Source organism: Crassostrea angulata, chromosome 7, assembly GCF_025612915.1.
Source record: "Crassostrea angulata isolate pt1a10 chromosome 7, ASM2561291v2, whole genome shotgun sequence".
NCBI classification, from domain to species: domain Eukaryota; kingdom Metazoa; phylum Mollusca; class Bivalvia; order Ostreida; family Ostreidae; genus Magallana; species Magallana angulata.
The window spans coordinates 5,737,942-5,751,175 of NC_069117.1; the positions used below are offsets into that span (position 1 = coordinate 5,737,942).

The 13,234-nt window shown below is 34.9% G+C and overlaps 1 protein-coding gene and 1 pseudogene across 1 annotated transcript in view; both read left to right on the plus strand.

Annotated features, from left to right (window-relative positions):
• The first annotated feature begins 800 nt into the window (after positions 1–800).
• LOC128156144 (uncharacterized) lies at positions 801–6,473 on the plus strand (annotated as a pseudogene).
• Positions 6,474–12,349: 5,876 nt separating this feature from the next.
• LOC128191991 (uncharacterized) overlaps positions 12,350–13,234 on the plus strand; it is a 32,306-nt gene continuing 31,421 nt past the window's right edge. Inside the window, exon 1 of the mRNA XM_052864383.1 lies at positions 12,350–12,400. Within this exon, the coding sequence (XP_052720343.1) occupies positions 12,364–12,400 (37 nt within the window). The 5' untranslated portion in view covers positions 12,350–12,363. The remainder of the gene's footprint in view (positions 12,401–13,234) is intronic.

Here is a 13,234-nt window from a genome sequence, read left to right on the forward strand (position 1 = left end):
TAAATCAAGTTTTCAGTCTGTAGTCCTGTTTCAGAGGAAAGCTTTAAAGTGATAAGTATAAACTGACTAAGATAGGCATTGTGACAATACTAATTGGTTAAAAAATTAAAACATTGGGGGGGGGGGGGTTCTGTTTTTCGCCATACGCCAGTATTAATAATAATGTTAAAAGATAATTATGTTTTCATACGAAATATCAAAGTCAACATATACTAGTATCTAAATGTATTTTTATAGCATGCAATATATTAATGTCAAAATTTTAAGACTATTATGGTAACATACGACTTAGCTATTATATCAATGTTGTAATAACTTGCAAGATGGCGGTAAACGACACCTACTGTGTCAACTGTTTTTTACAGCAAATTAATATAAATAAATATCCTTCTATCATTATTTTCTCACATGTTTAATTTATTGAAAAGAACGCTCAATGAAAATGTCGTCGCTGTCCTTTTGGGGTTACCGTTATCCCCATGCTATTTTTTAAATAGCCAGAACTAGGAAGTGCTTCAGTGAATTTCGTCAACATAAAGCTAAAATTTGTGTGTACAGAATTACTATGCTCTACTATAAAACGCTTTGTACGTGTCAAGTTTATCTTTACATTTTTGACAAAATAATAATGAAGAATAAATTTTTAGATATAATCTCGGACAAAATACATATATACATGCATAAGTAAGGTGAAAGTCAAAAGAGATTCGTTGATTTAGGTAGTATATATGTTTCGATATAATTTTACATCAATTTGATATCTGTGATTCCTATTGTATGTCAATATTTTTTTCTTTTCGTCATCAGCATTTGCACAAAACATTCAGATACAAGCCCAACCACAAACGATCACTTACAGGGAGACCGATTTGGTCATTATCTGTTCCATCACTAACCCTTCACAACTTAGTTCAGTGTCCTTCATGGAGCTACTGAAGAATTCTAGTACAACATTTGAAACTGTAGTGGAAGTTTCTACTGTACAAACACCATTAGTAAAATGGAGAGATACTACATTACAGAACCGAGCCTCTGCCACTGGGAACATAGACTCTCCAAGCAACGCACAACTGAGATTAACGATAGATAAAAATAGTGTACTGTGTCATGCTGACTTTAAAATGTACAAGTGTAAAATGGCTGGTTTCAGTAGCACTGCTTTAGAGGTAGTCACACAGGAGACAAGTTCAATCGCTTTATCTCAAATCGGTATATACCATCTATAAGTAAATATGATTATTTATTTTGTCCTTTTAGACAAATTCACAGCGACATTTACTAGTATATAATATTCAGAAAATCTGCAATCTTATAAATGACAAAATGTTCAATTCTAATATATGAATTTGTTTTCTACATAACCTGTATTGGTATTAGCAATGCACTCTCATTGTAATCTGCAAAATGCATCTAGCATAAACTGCATATGCATAAAATAATAAGTCACTTTTTGTGTTTTAGTCAAACCTACCGTAATTGAAACGCCACGAGTAAGGATTCTGAATGAGATCTATGATACACCAAAGAGACATTTTCCTGTTGGAACTACGATACAGTTAACCTGCCAAGGAGAGGTTGGAAATGACGCAAGCAAAGTAAGCATGTTTACCTATATGTGTAGATAAGTAAACGAATTTTTTAATAAATTAACGTTAAAAGCATTGGTTTTAAACACTGTGTCGTATGTATGAAGAAAGGTATAAAATAGCTTTGTTTTCAAATTCTGAATGTACATTTTTACTCAGAGTTTTAAAATGAACATGTATCTTACAATATAACACAAGATTTTATAAGACAAAATAAATACTATAACTTGTTCTCCTAATACTGTCATTGATTTACGTGCCAAGTATATTCAGTAGAAAGAGATAAGCAAGATTAAACAACTGCTTGCATAGGTAACAAAGGACACATGATTTCAATGGTCACTTAAGGACTTTAGTTCATTCACAGACAGGCAAGTATTTACTTATATGCTTTGATTTTAGCCTCATTCTGGAGTAGAAAAAACAACTTAAATGCGGTAATGACCAGTACCATCCTTACCAAAGATCTTGCAACACGGACTTTGGAATCTTTAGTTTTGGTGATAAACTCCAACCCCGAATATTGAAAAGTGCAAGGCTCTAAAAATAGGAAATAATTTTTCGGACAAATTAGCTTTCAAAAATGAATATATTTTCATTTACAAACTAGAGATGGCTAGTATACCTGTTTTACCTTAACCGCCCCCTTTGACTTGATTTTCTGATTTTATAAGTAAGACTGGAACTCGGATCTAGATTTTGAAGAATGATAGAAAAAAAATTAATCTTCTGTTATTTCAGACTATTAGATGGTGTGCCCAAAAGGCCGGTAAAAATATATTTACGGGATTGTCCCACACCCCGAACCACTCAAAGGCTACTCCATTAGGATGTCAGTACACTCGGTCAAGTACTATCACATACAGCCTGACTAAAGAAGACACCTTTACAAAGATCTTGTGCGAGTCTGGAGTTACCGGTATGTGTGGTACGGGGACCGCCATACAATATGTCAACTTCACAATCGGTAAATTCTTATAATTCTTTTATTTGAATTCTCATTGGCGGTTTAATTTCATTAATATGACTTGATTTTAATACTTTTTTCAACATTGATTAGACTTAATGTATTGTTATATAAAGATTAAGGATGTTAGAATTCTCCTTTATTTCATTGTTTGATATAAGACATGATGCAGGTTTGTTCCTATTGTAACAAAATTAGTTGGTTTGCTATACCATGTCCCAAGATATCCTGGATTCACATTTGGCTCAATTGCTTGATATTTATAAATACCTAAGGGTTCAAAGGATGTTCATTCAAAAGTATGAAAAACTTCCAAGATTTCTCAGTCGAAACGCCCCTGTTAGCTTATCAGGTTTCAATACAATGCTAAAAAATGTGATGTCTACGGAGATTTTGTATTGCAGCAAGCCCGGATGATAACGTTGAAAAATTGTGCGATGTATTCCGAGTGTATTCCGAATGCACAAAAGATGTAAACATTCCCCATTTTAAATCTCCGTAAGGAATCTGTTTTCGTTCCTGTGAATTTTTTCCGAGTGAAAGATGCTAAAGTGTCAATGAAATTATCTTGGAAAATATCCCTTTCAACTATTTCAATTGCACTTCTTTCAGAGGTATGTGTATTTTTATCAAAAATCGCCCAAATGCGCTGCATAACTATCTTGGGACAGACTATAGACATTCTTTATCATAACCACAGACATATTTTAATCAAGGGGTCATCAAGTTAGTCTATTTATAATTATTTTTTTTTAATTTATAAAATTCTTACATGTTTTGTGTTTGTATACACTAGTTTCTGAGAAAAAAAGCGTTTCATCATTTTCAAAATTATACATCTAGCATATTTTTCGTGTTTGTCCATTGTTTATTAAAGAAACACGTGTATCTAACAACAGACTTGACCTATAAGGCCGGAATGGTTTCTGTCGTTAAAAAATCAAATCAATTTTTGTTACATTTCCTGATTTTAGGGCATGCACAGTGAACTCTAAGATTCTTATTTTCATAATTATAGTGAAAACAGAAAAAAGTCGTTATTCGAGTAGTATAAATTATGAACTTTTTTAAATTTTGTTTTTAGTTTACATTCTATTATTCGATACATGTTCTTTATATGCGTTTATTTACAATAAAGAACATTAAGCAACTATCAAAAGTCTCGCGTAACGCGATTTCAAATGTCCCCAGACCTTTGACTCTTTGCGACAAATAATGCACGTCGCCTTAGTTTTTTTTCTTCAAAAGAAATAAAGGAAGATGTAGATGTAGATGTAGAAGAATTGTTACAGGGCGTTCGAACACTATCATCATTCACCGTTCATTCAACTAAACTCCTTTTCCGTTTTAACAGTACATCCTTTGAATAAACTCTGATATTTGTCCAGTTGATCTGTTAAAGAACAATTTCTTATCTTGAAAATTGTAGCAGGGGTTATCCGTACAACAGGGGTACTCTATATGCAATATTATGCCAAAAAAATACTAAGTTTAACAGCTGTTTTTTTTTTTTTTTATTAATCTTCTGAAATCAAAAGAGTCTTTAAAAAACTAGTATTGTCAATAAGAACATTACACAGACGAAACCATTTTTCATAAATGTGAAGATTACTATAGTACATGTAACTACAGCTACTTAGAAGTCGGAGTTTAGTTCATGCAATTCCGTGGAATCCGTCTCTTAGTTCGATTGATCGAGAAATTATCTATGTAAAGTGAATAGCAAAAATTAAGTAAAAACGAAGTAAAAATTATCTATTGTAGCTTCTTGAATTAAATCGATATTTAAAAATCTAACTAAAGCATCGAATAGTATGTTTCTTGACGCCACCAGTTGCTGGAGGGCTCTTACGGGCTGCCTTGGTGGCCAGTTGTTTACGTGGAGCTTTACCTCCAGTAGATTTTTTTAAGTAGCAAATATAAATATACACATATATTCTTAGGTCGAAAATTAGGCTGTTTCTATGGATCGTGTAGGTTTCTGTCTTGTCACGTATGTATAAATTACAATCGACCGTTGTTAAAAATAGAGAAAAAGTACTAAGTGCATGTAAATACATTCAATTAACAGTAATCAAGAAACAAATACTAGTGCACATACAAAGTAATTTGATCAGCATAGTTGTAAAAGGTTAACTCAGAAAAATGGCACACCATAATTTAATCAATATAACATTTTTCTTCCCTTCTACGGAAGAATGTGGAACCAGCAACACTCGGACAGCAGATGGTAAGTATTATTCCCGTCATTGCCAGTGGTCAAGTACCTGTTTTTAAAACAACCTCAATGAGTTTGTTTGCATATATATTCTAATTCTCTTTTTTTAATTTTCAAAAAACGGTAGCTGTGTTTTGCTGTATTATGAATATTTCTTTTTCTTTTTCAAACCAAGCGCAATCTTCGTTTTTGATTCCTTTCCTATCTGGAAACGCTGTTGGAATGTGTGTTATTATGTTTGCGATCATACTTGCAATGATTCTAATGTAATTATTATATCATTAAATTTTAAAACAAAATAGGTATGATTTTTAGCTCACCTGAGCTCAAAGCTCAATTGAGCTTTATCTGATTACTTTTTGTCCGGTGTCAGTCTGTCCTCTGTTTGTTTGTTCTCTCTGTCGATTAACTTACATTTTCGACTTTTTCTCCAGCTCCATGCCAAGTTCAACCAAACTTGGTACAGAGCATATTTAGTTGAAGGGAATTCAACTTTGTTAAATAAAGGGCCACAGCCTCTTTCAAGGAGAGAAAATTAGAAATGATTGAAAATTTCTTGGTATTTTTCAAATATGAATTAGGATTAAAGAAATATATTTTTTAAAATTCCTGCTTAAACATAATTAGCCAGGAATGCTCTAACTAATGGACAGTGATAATTCAAGTTGTTTTAAGTTATGATTTCTGGAGGTAGGGTGGGGCCAAAGCGGGAATATATAGAGACAAATCTTTACAAATCTTCTTTTCAAAAGTCAATTGGCAAAACAATGTAACTTGTTTGGAAGTATCCCCAGGTTTTGATGAGTGGTTTTAAATTATGATCGTGGGGTTACGATGAGACTACAATGAGGGTTAAATGTTTACGTAGGAATTATAATTATAAAGAAAAACCAATGTGATATGACTATGGAATTACCCTGTTACAAAAGAGGCAAAGCCGTTTTCTACTAACATCTGTTATACTACCTTATCCAAATTGTTTGTATATGACGTAATAAAGCTCATAACATTAAGACTAGTATTGCTTTGGTGATCGATGTGACCCATGGGTTTCTTGTTTGAATGCGTATTCTCTTATAATCTTATACATGTTTAATTGAACTTAGTACTTATAATATCTGGTAATATTTATTTGTATTTTAGATATATATATAATGAACATACATTCCTTTCCCCATTAAATAAGCTTTAATTAGTTAGTTTCCATCAGTTAGTTTATACTTATGAATATGAGCATAATAAAACCACTATTAAAATTATCATATATACATCAAATTCATTTTAAAACTAATAATGGTTTTTATAGTTCATCAAAATTGAAAAAATAATACCATTCTTGACCATATAGCCATAAGGTATATAGCATTAAACGTAATATCAATTTATATTTAAGACGGCATCTTCGTCAACAACAATTGAAAAAATGTGTTAATCAAGAACATAATGATAGAGGTCCAATACCATCTAATAGAGAAGAACACCACACAGAACCGGGTCCCAATGAGGATCACTTATATACCGAGCTTCATACAGAACAGGCGGAAATATCTAGGGAGACAGGCCAGTTCACTTCCACCTCGGATAACCAATACAGCGAGCTGCATACGATGAACCGACAGCTGGAGACCCCCCATTTACTGTAATTAGTTCTATACAGATGACCCAGACCACCAATGTACCTCGGTGAATACAGTATAAATAAATCAATCAAGAGAAACAAAACCAATCACCCAGCATGTATCCTAACTTCCTATTTAAAGTATATAAGTGTATGTTTGATTTTGAAATTTTCATTCTATTTAAACTCAACGTTAACCATGGTTTTCTATCATGTTGCTTAAACTTCTTTAACTGAGGCACAACAATACATGAAATAGTTGCAACTTTCTTGAATTGTCATTGTCATATGGTAAATGAAATGCACTTCTCTGATTTTCACATCAATTCACATCAATTCATATATATTTACAGATTATTATGATGAAGTTTTACGATTTTGTGTCTGAATAAAATATATGAACATGTGCTTGTTGTAATTGAGAATAGGGAGAACGCGGTAAGAACATTTACCGCTTCTTAGAACGTTCAGTTCAGATTATTTATTTAAAAGAAAGAAAGGTTGCAAACAAGAGAGCATATCGAAACTAGCTAAAATCTTTTTGATCTTATAATGTGATAGTAAAAACAAAAGATAGACAGCTTCTCAAATTATGCTAAAACAACTTCATCACATCGAACAACGAAGACCGCATAACTGCAACTGATCCATCCTGTCATTAAATTGGGTGGTTTTATCATCTATTTTTAGCCGGGCTCTGCTGAAAGCAGAGTCCTGGCTGTAGGCAGGCAAATCGCCAATGTTACTATAAATAGCACAACTTCAAAAGTAAACAAAAAACCAAACAGCGTCAAAGTAAAAGCTTCCGCTATACCAAATAGTTACACAAAGAGCCACGTTTTGTCAAAAGTATTGGCACTGCATGTGTTTTTATTTTAATTTCGAGAGAACTGTCTATCTTTTTAGTTTTCTTATTAATAACGTGTATTAAATACAAGACTATGCATTTTGGACACATACAATGCGTATGAATTTTCATGAACTGCTTTGCTGCGCGTTGAAGAAATTGGGGTTGAATATATGACGCTTGTTGCAAAATTCTAGCAACTGTTAAAATTGTTTTACTAGACAGACATATTATTGTTTATAGCCGCTTACAAAATTTGGTCGCTCTCTGACGCTTTGCCGACATTAAAAGCAAGAGAGAGAGAGAGAGAGAGAGAGAGAGAGATTTTCAGTCTTTACTACACATTATGCATAAAGACACATCAAGAGAGCCCGGCTTTCAGTACTTCAGTACTTTGGTTTATTTAGGAGGTTCTTCTTCTTCTTCCAGTAAAGTGCAGGACTCGTTGGAGTATCATCGCACTTCGGCTTGTGCTCGGTGTGACAACAATTGCATGTATATACAGTGCAGGTGAGATTAAAAACGGATAAAAGTTGGTGGTGCTCTAACGTAGACTGCATGCCAGGACCTCCTGTCGGAATACATCCAGGGAGGTACTGTCCACTGCTCTCTGTGGCAAGTTGTTCCAGATCCTGATACTATCTGGGAAGAAGGAATGCTTATATAATAAGGTCCTAGCATAGGGAATCAGGAATCTGTTTGTGTGGCCTCTGGCTGTAGTCATCATTGGGTGTAGCTCAGTTGTTGGAATAGCTACTAGTCTATGCACTATCCTGTACATCATTATAGCTTTGTTCCTGGCTCGACGTTCTTCCAAGGATGTCCACTGGAGAATTTCAAGCATTGATGTTACACTGCTAGTTTGTGAGTAGTTGTTCATCACAAATCGAGCCGATCGTCGTTGTACTGCCTCCAATTTCTGGATGTTAAGGGCTGTGTGTGGGAACCACACAGTACATGCATACTCCACTAAGGGTCTTACCAGCGTTGTATAGCATGCTGCCTTGGTATTACGTGGGCAGTGCTGCAAGTTGCGTTGAATGAAAGCTCTGGTGGAATTTGCTTTCTTCGTGATGTTATCAATGTGTTCGTTCCATATGAGGTTCTTGTGGATGGTAACCCCGAGGTATTTGGCAGAGTCCACGACTTCTAACTTGTGTCCACGGATGTTGTAGGAGTTGGTCACAGGTTTTCGTTTGTTTGTAACTCTCAGCAGTTGGCATTTGCCGGGGTGGAACTCCATCTGCCAGTCTGTTTCCCACTGTAGTAAACTATTGAGATCTTCTTGTAGTTTGATAGTGTCTGTGTTGGTACAGATATTACGATAGAGTACGCAATCATCATCGAAAAGTCTAACATTGGAGTGATGGACATATTCTGGGAGGTCATTTATGAAGAGGAGGAACATCAGCGGACCAAGAACGCTCCCTTGAGGGACTCCTGACTGGACGGGGGCATTGTTGGAGCTCTTCCCATCAACTATTACTCGCTGGTTCCTTCCACTGAGGAAGTCCCTAATCCATTGGAGTGTGGACCCTCTTACTCCGTAATACATTGCCTTGTATAGTAATCGCTCATGGGGGACCTTATCGAAGGCTTTGGAGAAGTCCAAAAGGATAAGGTCTGTCTGTTTCCCGAGATCCATACTCTTGGCTAGGTCCTGGACTGTTAGGATCAATTGGGACTCGCATGATCTGTTCTTTCAAAATCCATGCTGGGCATCAGTGAGAAGTCCATGTTTTTCCAGATGTTAGGAGATGCTACTGCATATTATGTGCTCTAGGATCTTGCATGTGACTACTGTGAGAAAACAGATCTATAGTTGGCAGCTTTACACTTTTCTCCTTTTTTAAAGATTGGAACTACATTTGCCTCTTTCCAGTCTGATGGTAATTTTCCCTGTGTAATGGAGGCCTGAAAGAATGTTGTAAAAATTGGAGCTAAATTTTCTGCTTGTTCTTTAATAAGTCGAGTTGGTATTTCATCTGGGCCACTTGCTTTATGGATGTTTAAGTTACGTAGCAGTTTACACACTCCGATCTCTGTCACTGTGATGTTACCCATGGCAGGGTGTGGACTTGGCCCTTTATCTGGAATGGTACTCACATCTTCATCACTGTTAAAGACTGAGGAGAACTGTTGGTTTAAGATGTTTGCTTTGGACTTCCCGTCTGAGTAAGTTAAGCCATCTGTGTCTCTGAGTGGAGCAACTCCTGTTGTTTCACATCGTTTGCTCTTAATGAAGCTCCAGAATCGCTTTGGGTTGTTTGTTAGCTCAGGGCTGATCATGTCCTCGATGTAGTTCTTATAGGCTGTTTTACACTCTTTTTCTGTTAGCTTTTTTAGGCGTTGGTATCTTTTGATGTCGGTCTTATTGTTGGTGTTACGTGCTTTGATGAAGCTCCTTTTCTTTCGTCTTGATAATCTCTTAATATCTCTCGTTATCCATGCCTGGTGAAATCTGGTTGACGAGAGTTTTGATGGTACACTATCCTCTAAGATATTTAGTAGGTTCTTTTTAATGAAATCCCACATTTCCTGGATAGGGCTCATTGGGTGGAATATTGATTGGAAATTGGTGTTCATGTTCTTCCAGTTTGGTGTTATCCGCCTTTTTCCACAAGTATATTTTGCGCTGGGTAGGCTTGTTTATCTTTGCTGTGATGTCTGTGTCTATGTAGACAATGTCGTGATCACTGATTCCTGGTAGAGGCTCGCATCTATTGACCAATGATGGTCTATTGGTCAGGAACAAGTCTAAAACACGATCTTTTCTAGTTGGAAATAAGACTATTTGTTCCAGATGGTTGTCATGAATTAAGTCCAGGAATTTCATATTCACCGATGTTGGGTAGTGGTGGTTGTCTGCAGTCTGTGTTGTCCATTGGATGTCTGGTAGGTTGATGTCACCGCCTATCCAGAAGACAGCTCCTTTATATTTCTTCTTCAGTTTGTCCACTTGTTGCTTAAGGTCCTCCATGTACGCCAAATCACTGCTGGGTGGACGATACATACTACCAATTATCAGTGATTTGTTGTTATGTAGTGAAATTTTCACAAAAATGGATTCTGTATCATTTTCGTTGTCTGGATTCACTTCTTCACTGATGTAGTCGGACCTTACAGCAACCAGCACACCTCCATAACCATCCCTCCTGTCTTTTCTGTAGACATTGAATCCGTCTGGGAAGATCTCAGAGCTGCAAATGTCTTTTCGCAGCCAGGTTTCGGTGCCAATAATGATATTTGGGTTTGATGAATCAATGAGGTTACCAATTTCGGCTTTTTTATTCTTTACACTCTGAAAGTTGATGATGAGGATTTTAGTGTTCTTCGGTTTTAACTTTTTGTTTAAAAGTGGTTCTTTGTTGTTTTGTTTCAGCGGTGAAGATGCAGCAGCTGGAGGCCCGGGACTCAAGGAGATGTTGGAATCTGATAGATGCTCAAAGATATTGGATGACGAGTTTATAACAAATGAATCAAAAAGTGAGGTAGAGAAGTTTGGCATTCCACATGCTGTGCATTGCCAAGATATACTAGATGATGCTAATACATTATACATGTACGTTGACATGTGGAGACACTCCACGTGATACCACTTACTGCAGTCATCGCGGGGTTTTTTTATTCCATGGCTGATAACAAAGAACAAATTTGACATAATATGAACCAACAATTTATTACAAAACTTTTTAAAGTTTTGTAATAGATATTTGATTTTGAAACTAAAAACATCGAAGGCGAAGCTCAATAATTTCTAAGAGAAAATTTATGTTTTCTTGGAGTTATCAAATGAATTTAATAACAAATCTTAATAAAGTCAAATGAAGTCGCCTGTTAATCAAGGGCGTAAAATTCCAGCTGCTGAGCCGCGTTTAGTATGCTTTGTATCAAACACATCTTGCTGTCACCTTCAGGATCAACTAATGTAGCATAACGTTAACGCAATACGTGTACAGTTTAATCTTAATCGGCCTTATTTCAAAATGTTTAAATACTTCAGATTACAGGTATCAACAAGAATGTGGAACTGCATGGAAAATAATTTTGTTTGAAAACATAACCGCTGTTTCGCCTGGTGGAAGAAATGAAAATACCCAGATAACTATGTTAAGAAATTCTGGGAGGTTTATTGAAAACTTCCGAGAGATGATTTTTATTCAAAAAATCCCAATACGAAATTTGTTCTTTTTTTACTCCAGGTAAAAGAAATGAACCTGTCAAAGAGAAAATCTTTATTTTTCTATAAATTGATTTCAACTGTTATTTTCTGAAAGCTATGCATAGCCAGGAAAGGATCATATTACCGGGTTATATTGAAATGTTGCAATTGCTGTTACGTGAAATTGTCTCCATTTGTTTAAGTTTATTAATGTTTTGATCCTAAGAAAATATCAACAATGATATTAAATTATTTAAAAACAAATCTATCGGGCATTAAATTATGTAAATTTCAGTCGGTAAAGATGGTCTTAACCGGAGCTGTGATTGTTCACTCAATTTAAGGGTTTCCAACAACACACCAATCGCTGAAACCCCTAAGATCTTGGGGAGTTTATCCCCCCCAACCCCACCTCCATATCATAGCAGTTTTTTGTGAAAAATCTTCTCTGGTTTAAATAAGTCGCCTACTTGAATTCGTCATAAACAATATGTTGCTGCGACACTTATTTTGGCGGCAAAGTTTATATGCTTTATTTGAGTGCGACTTTCTGGGATTCGATTTTAATAAAATGATGAAAGTGCAAAAGTCGTTCAAAGTGTTACTAAATAGAGTTTGTTGTCATAATAAAATTGCTAGACTTTGAAACAATCGTAAATGACAAAATATTTCTCTATGCAATTAAAGTTGTCCTCTTTGGATTATGATCATCTACAAGCTTTTTTGTGTGTTGGGATTTTCTTTATTGGAAAATTTGGTTGACAAAAATATCTTGTGAATATCGCGTTCTAACGCAACAACACGAGGTGGTTATACGTTTCCGTCGATAACTGTACCGTGCAGTTTATTTAAAAGTCCACATAATAGTCGCTGTTTACCTGTTGAAGGCCAACACATTTGAATGTTTAAAAAGTGAAAAACCAGAAAGTATAATCGTAATATTGATAAACATGGAGCTTGTCGTGATGTGTGCAGTACTATTTTGTACTTTAAGTTCACGGGGTAAGTACACAGTTTTTATGCTTTTTACGACTTTTTCAAAATAAAACCAGTCATATTTTATATGTAATCAAGCAAAATGCTTAATATGATTGAAGAGGAATGTCGAAAAGCGCGTTGTTGACTGTATATAATGTTGTACATATATATATATTTTTTAAAATGCAAACAACAATAATTTTTGACGATTATTGATTTTATGCAAATTAACATGGCCGTTTGCCAACTTCTCTGGTGAGTCATTCAATCATAATAAATTTATATCGTTGGCCTTCAACGGGTAAACAGGGTATAGTGTTGATTTTTTTAAATCTTTTAAATAAACTGCACGGTACAGTTATCTATGGAAACTATATATGCATGTTTGTGATAAAAAGTCCACATGAAAATATATTTATCTTGTAATTACAAGAAATATCTCGTTATTACGATTTAGATATCTTGCTAATAGTGAAAAAGATCTCGTTTTTACGAGTTATTCATCTCGTTATTGCAAGAAAAGATAATGAGAAAAGATTTCGTTCTTACGAGTTAACTATATTGTTACTTCTAGATATTATCTCGTTATAACGAGTTAATTATATCGTTATTACGCCAAAAGATATGGTTATAGCGAGAACATATCTCGTTATTGCAAGTTTATTATATAAAGAGAACATATTTCGTTATTAGGAGTCAATTATTTCGTTATAAGAAAAAAATGAAAGACTAATTACTATACATATATAGGATCTCTGATGATTTGTGATGGTCACAACGAGTTGGATAAAATTATTTACCATTGAAAATCATGAAAGATGATTCTTTTTATCACAAGTTTTACCACGTCCTTAGTTA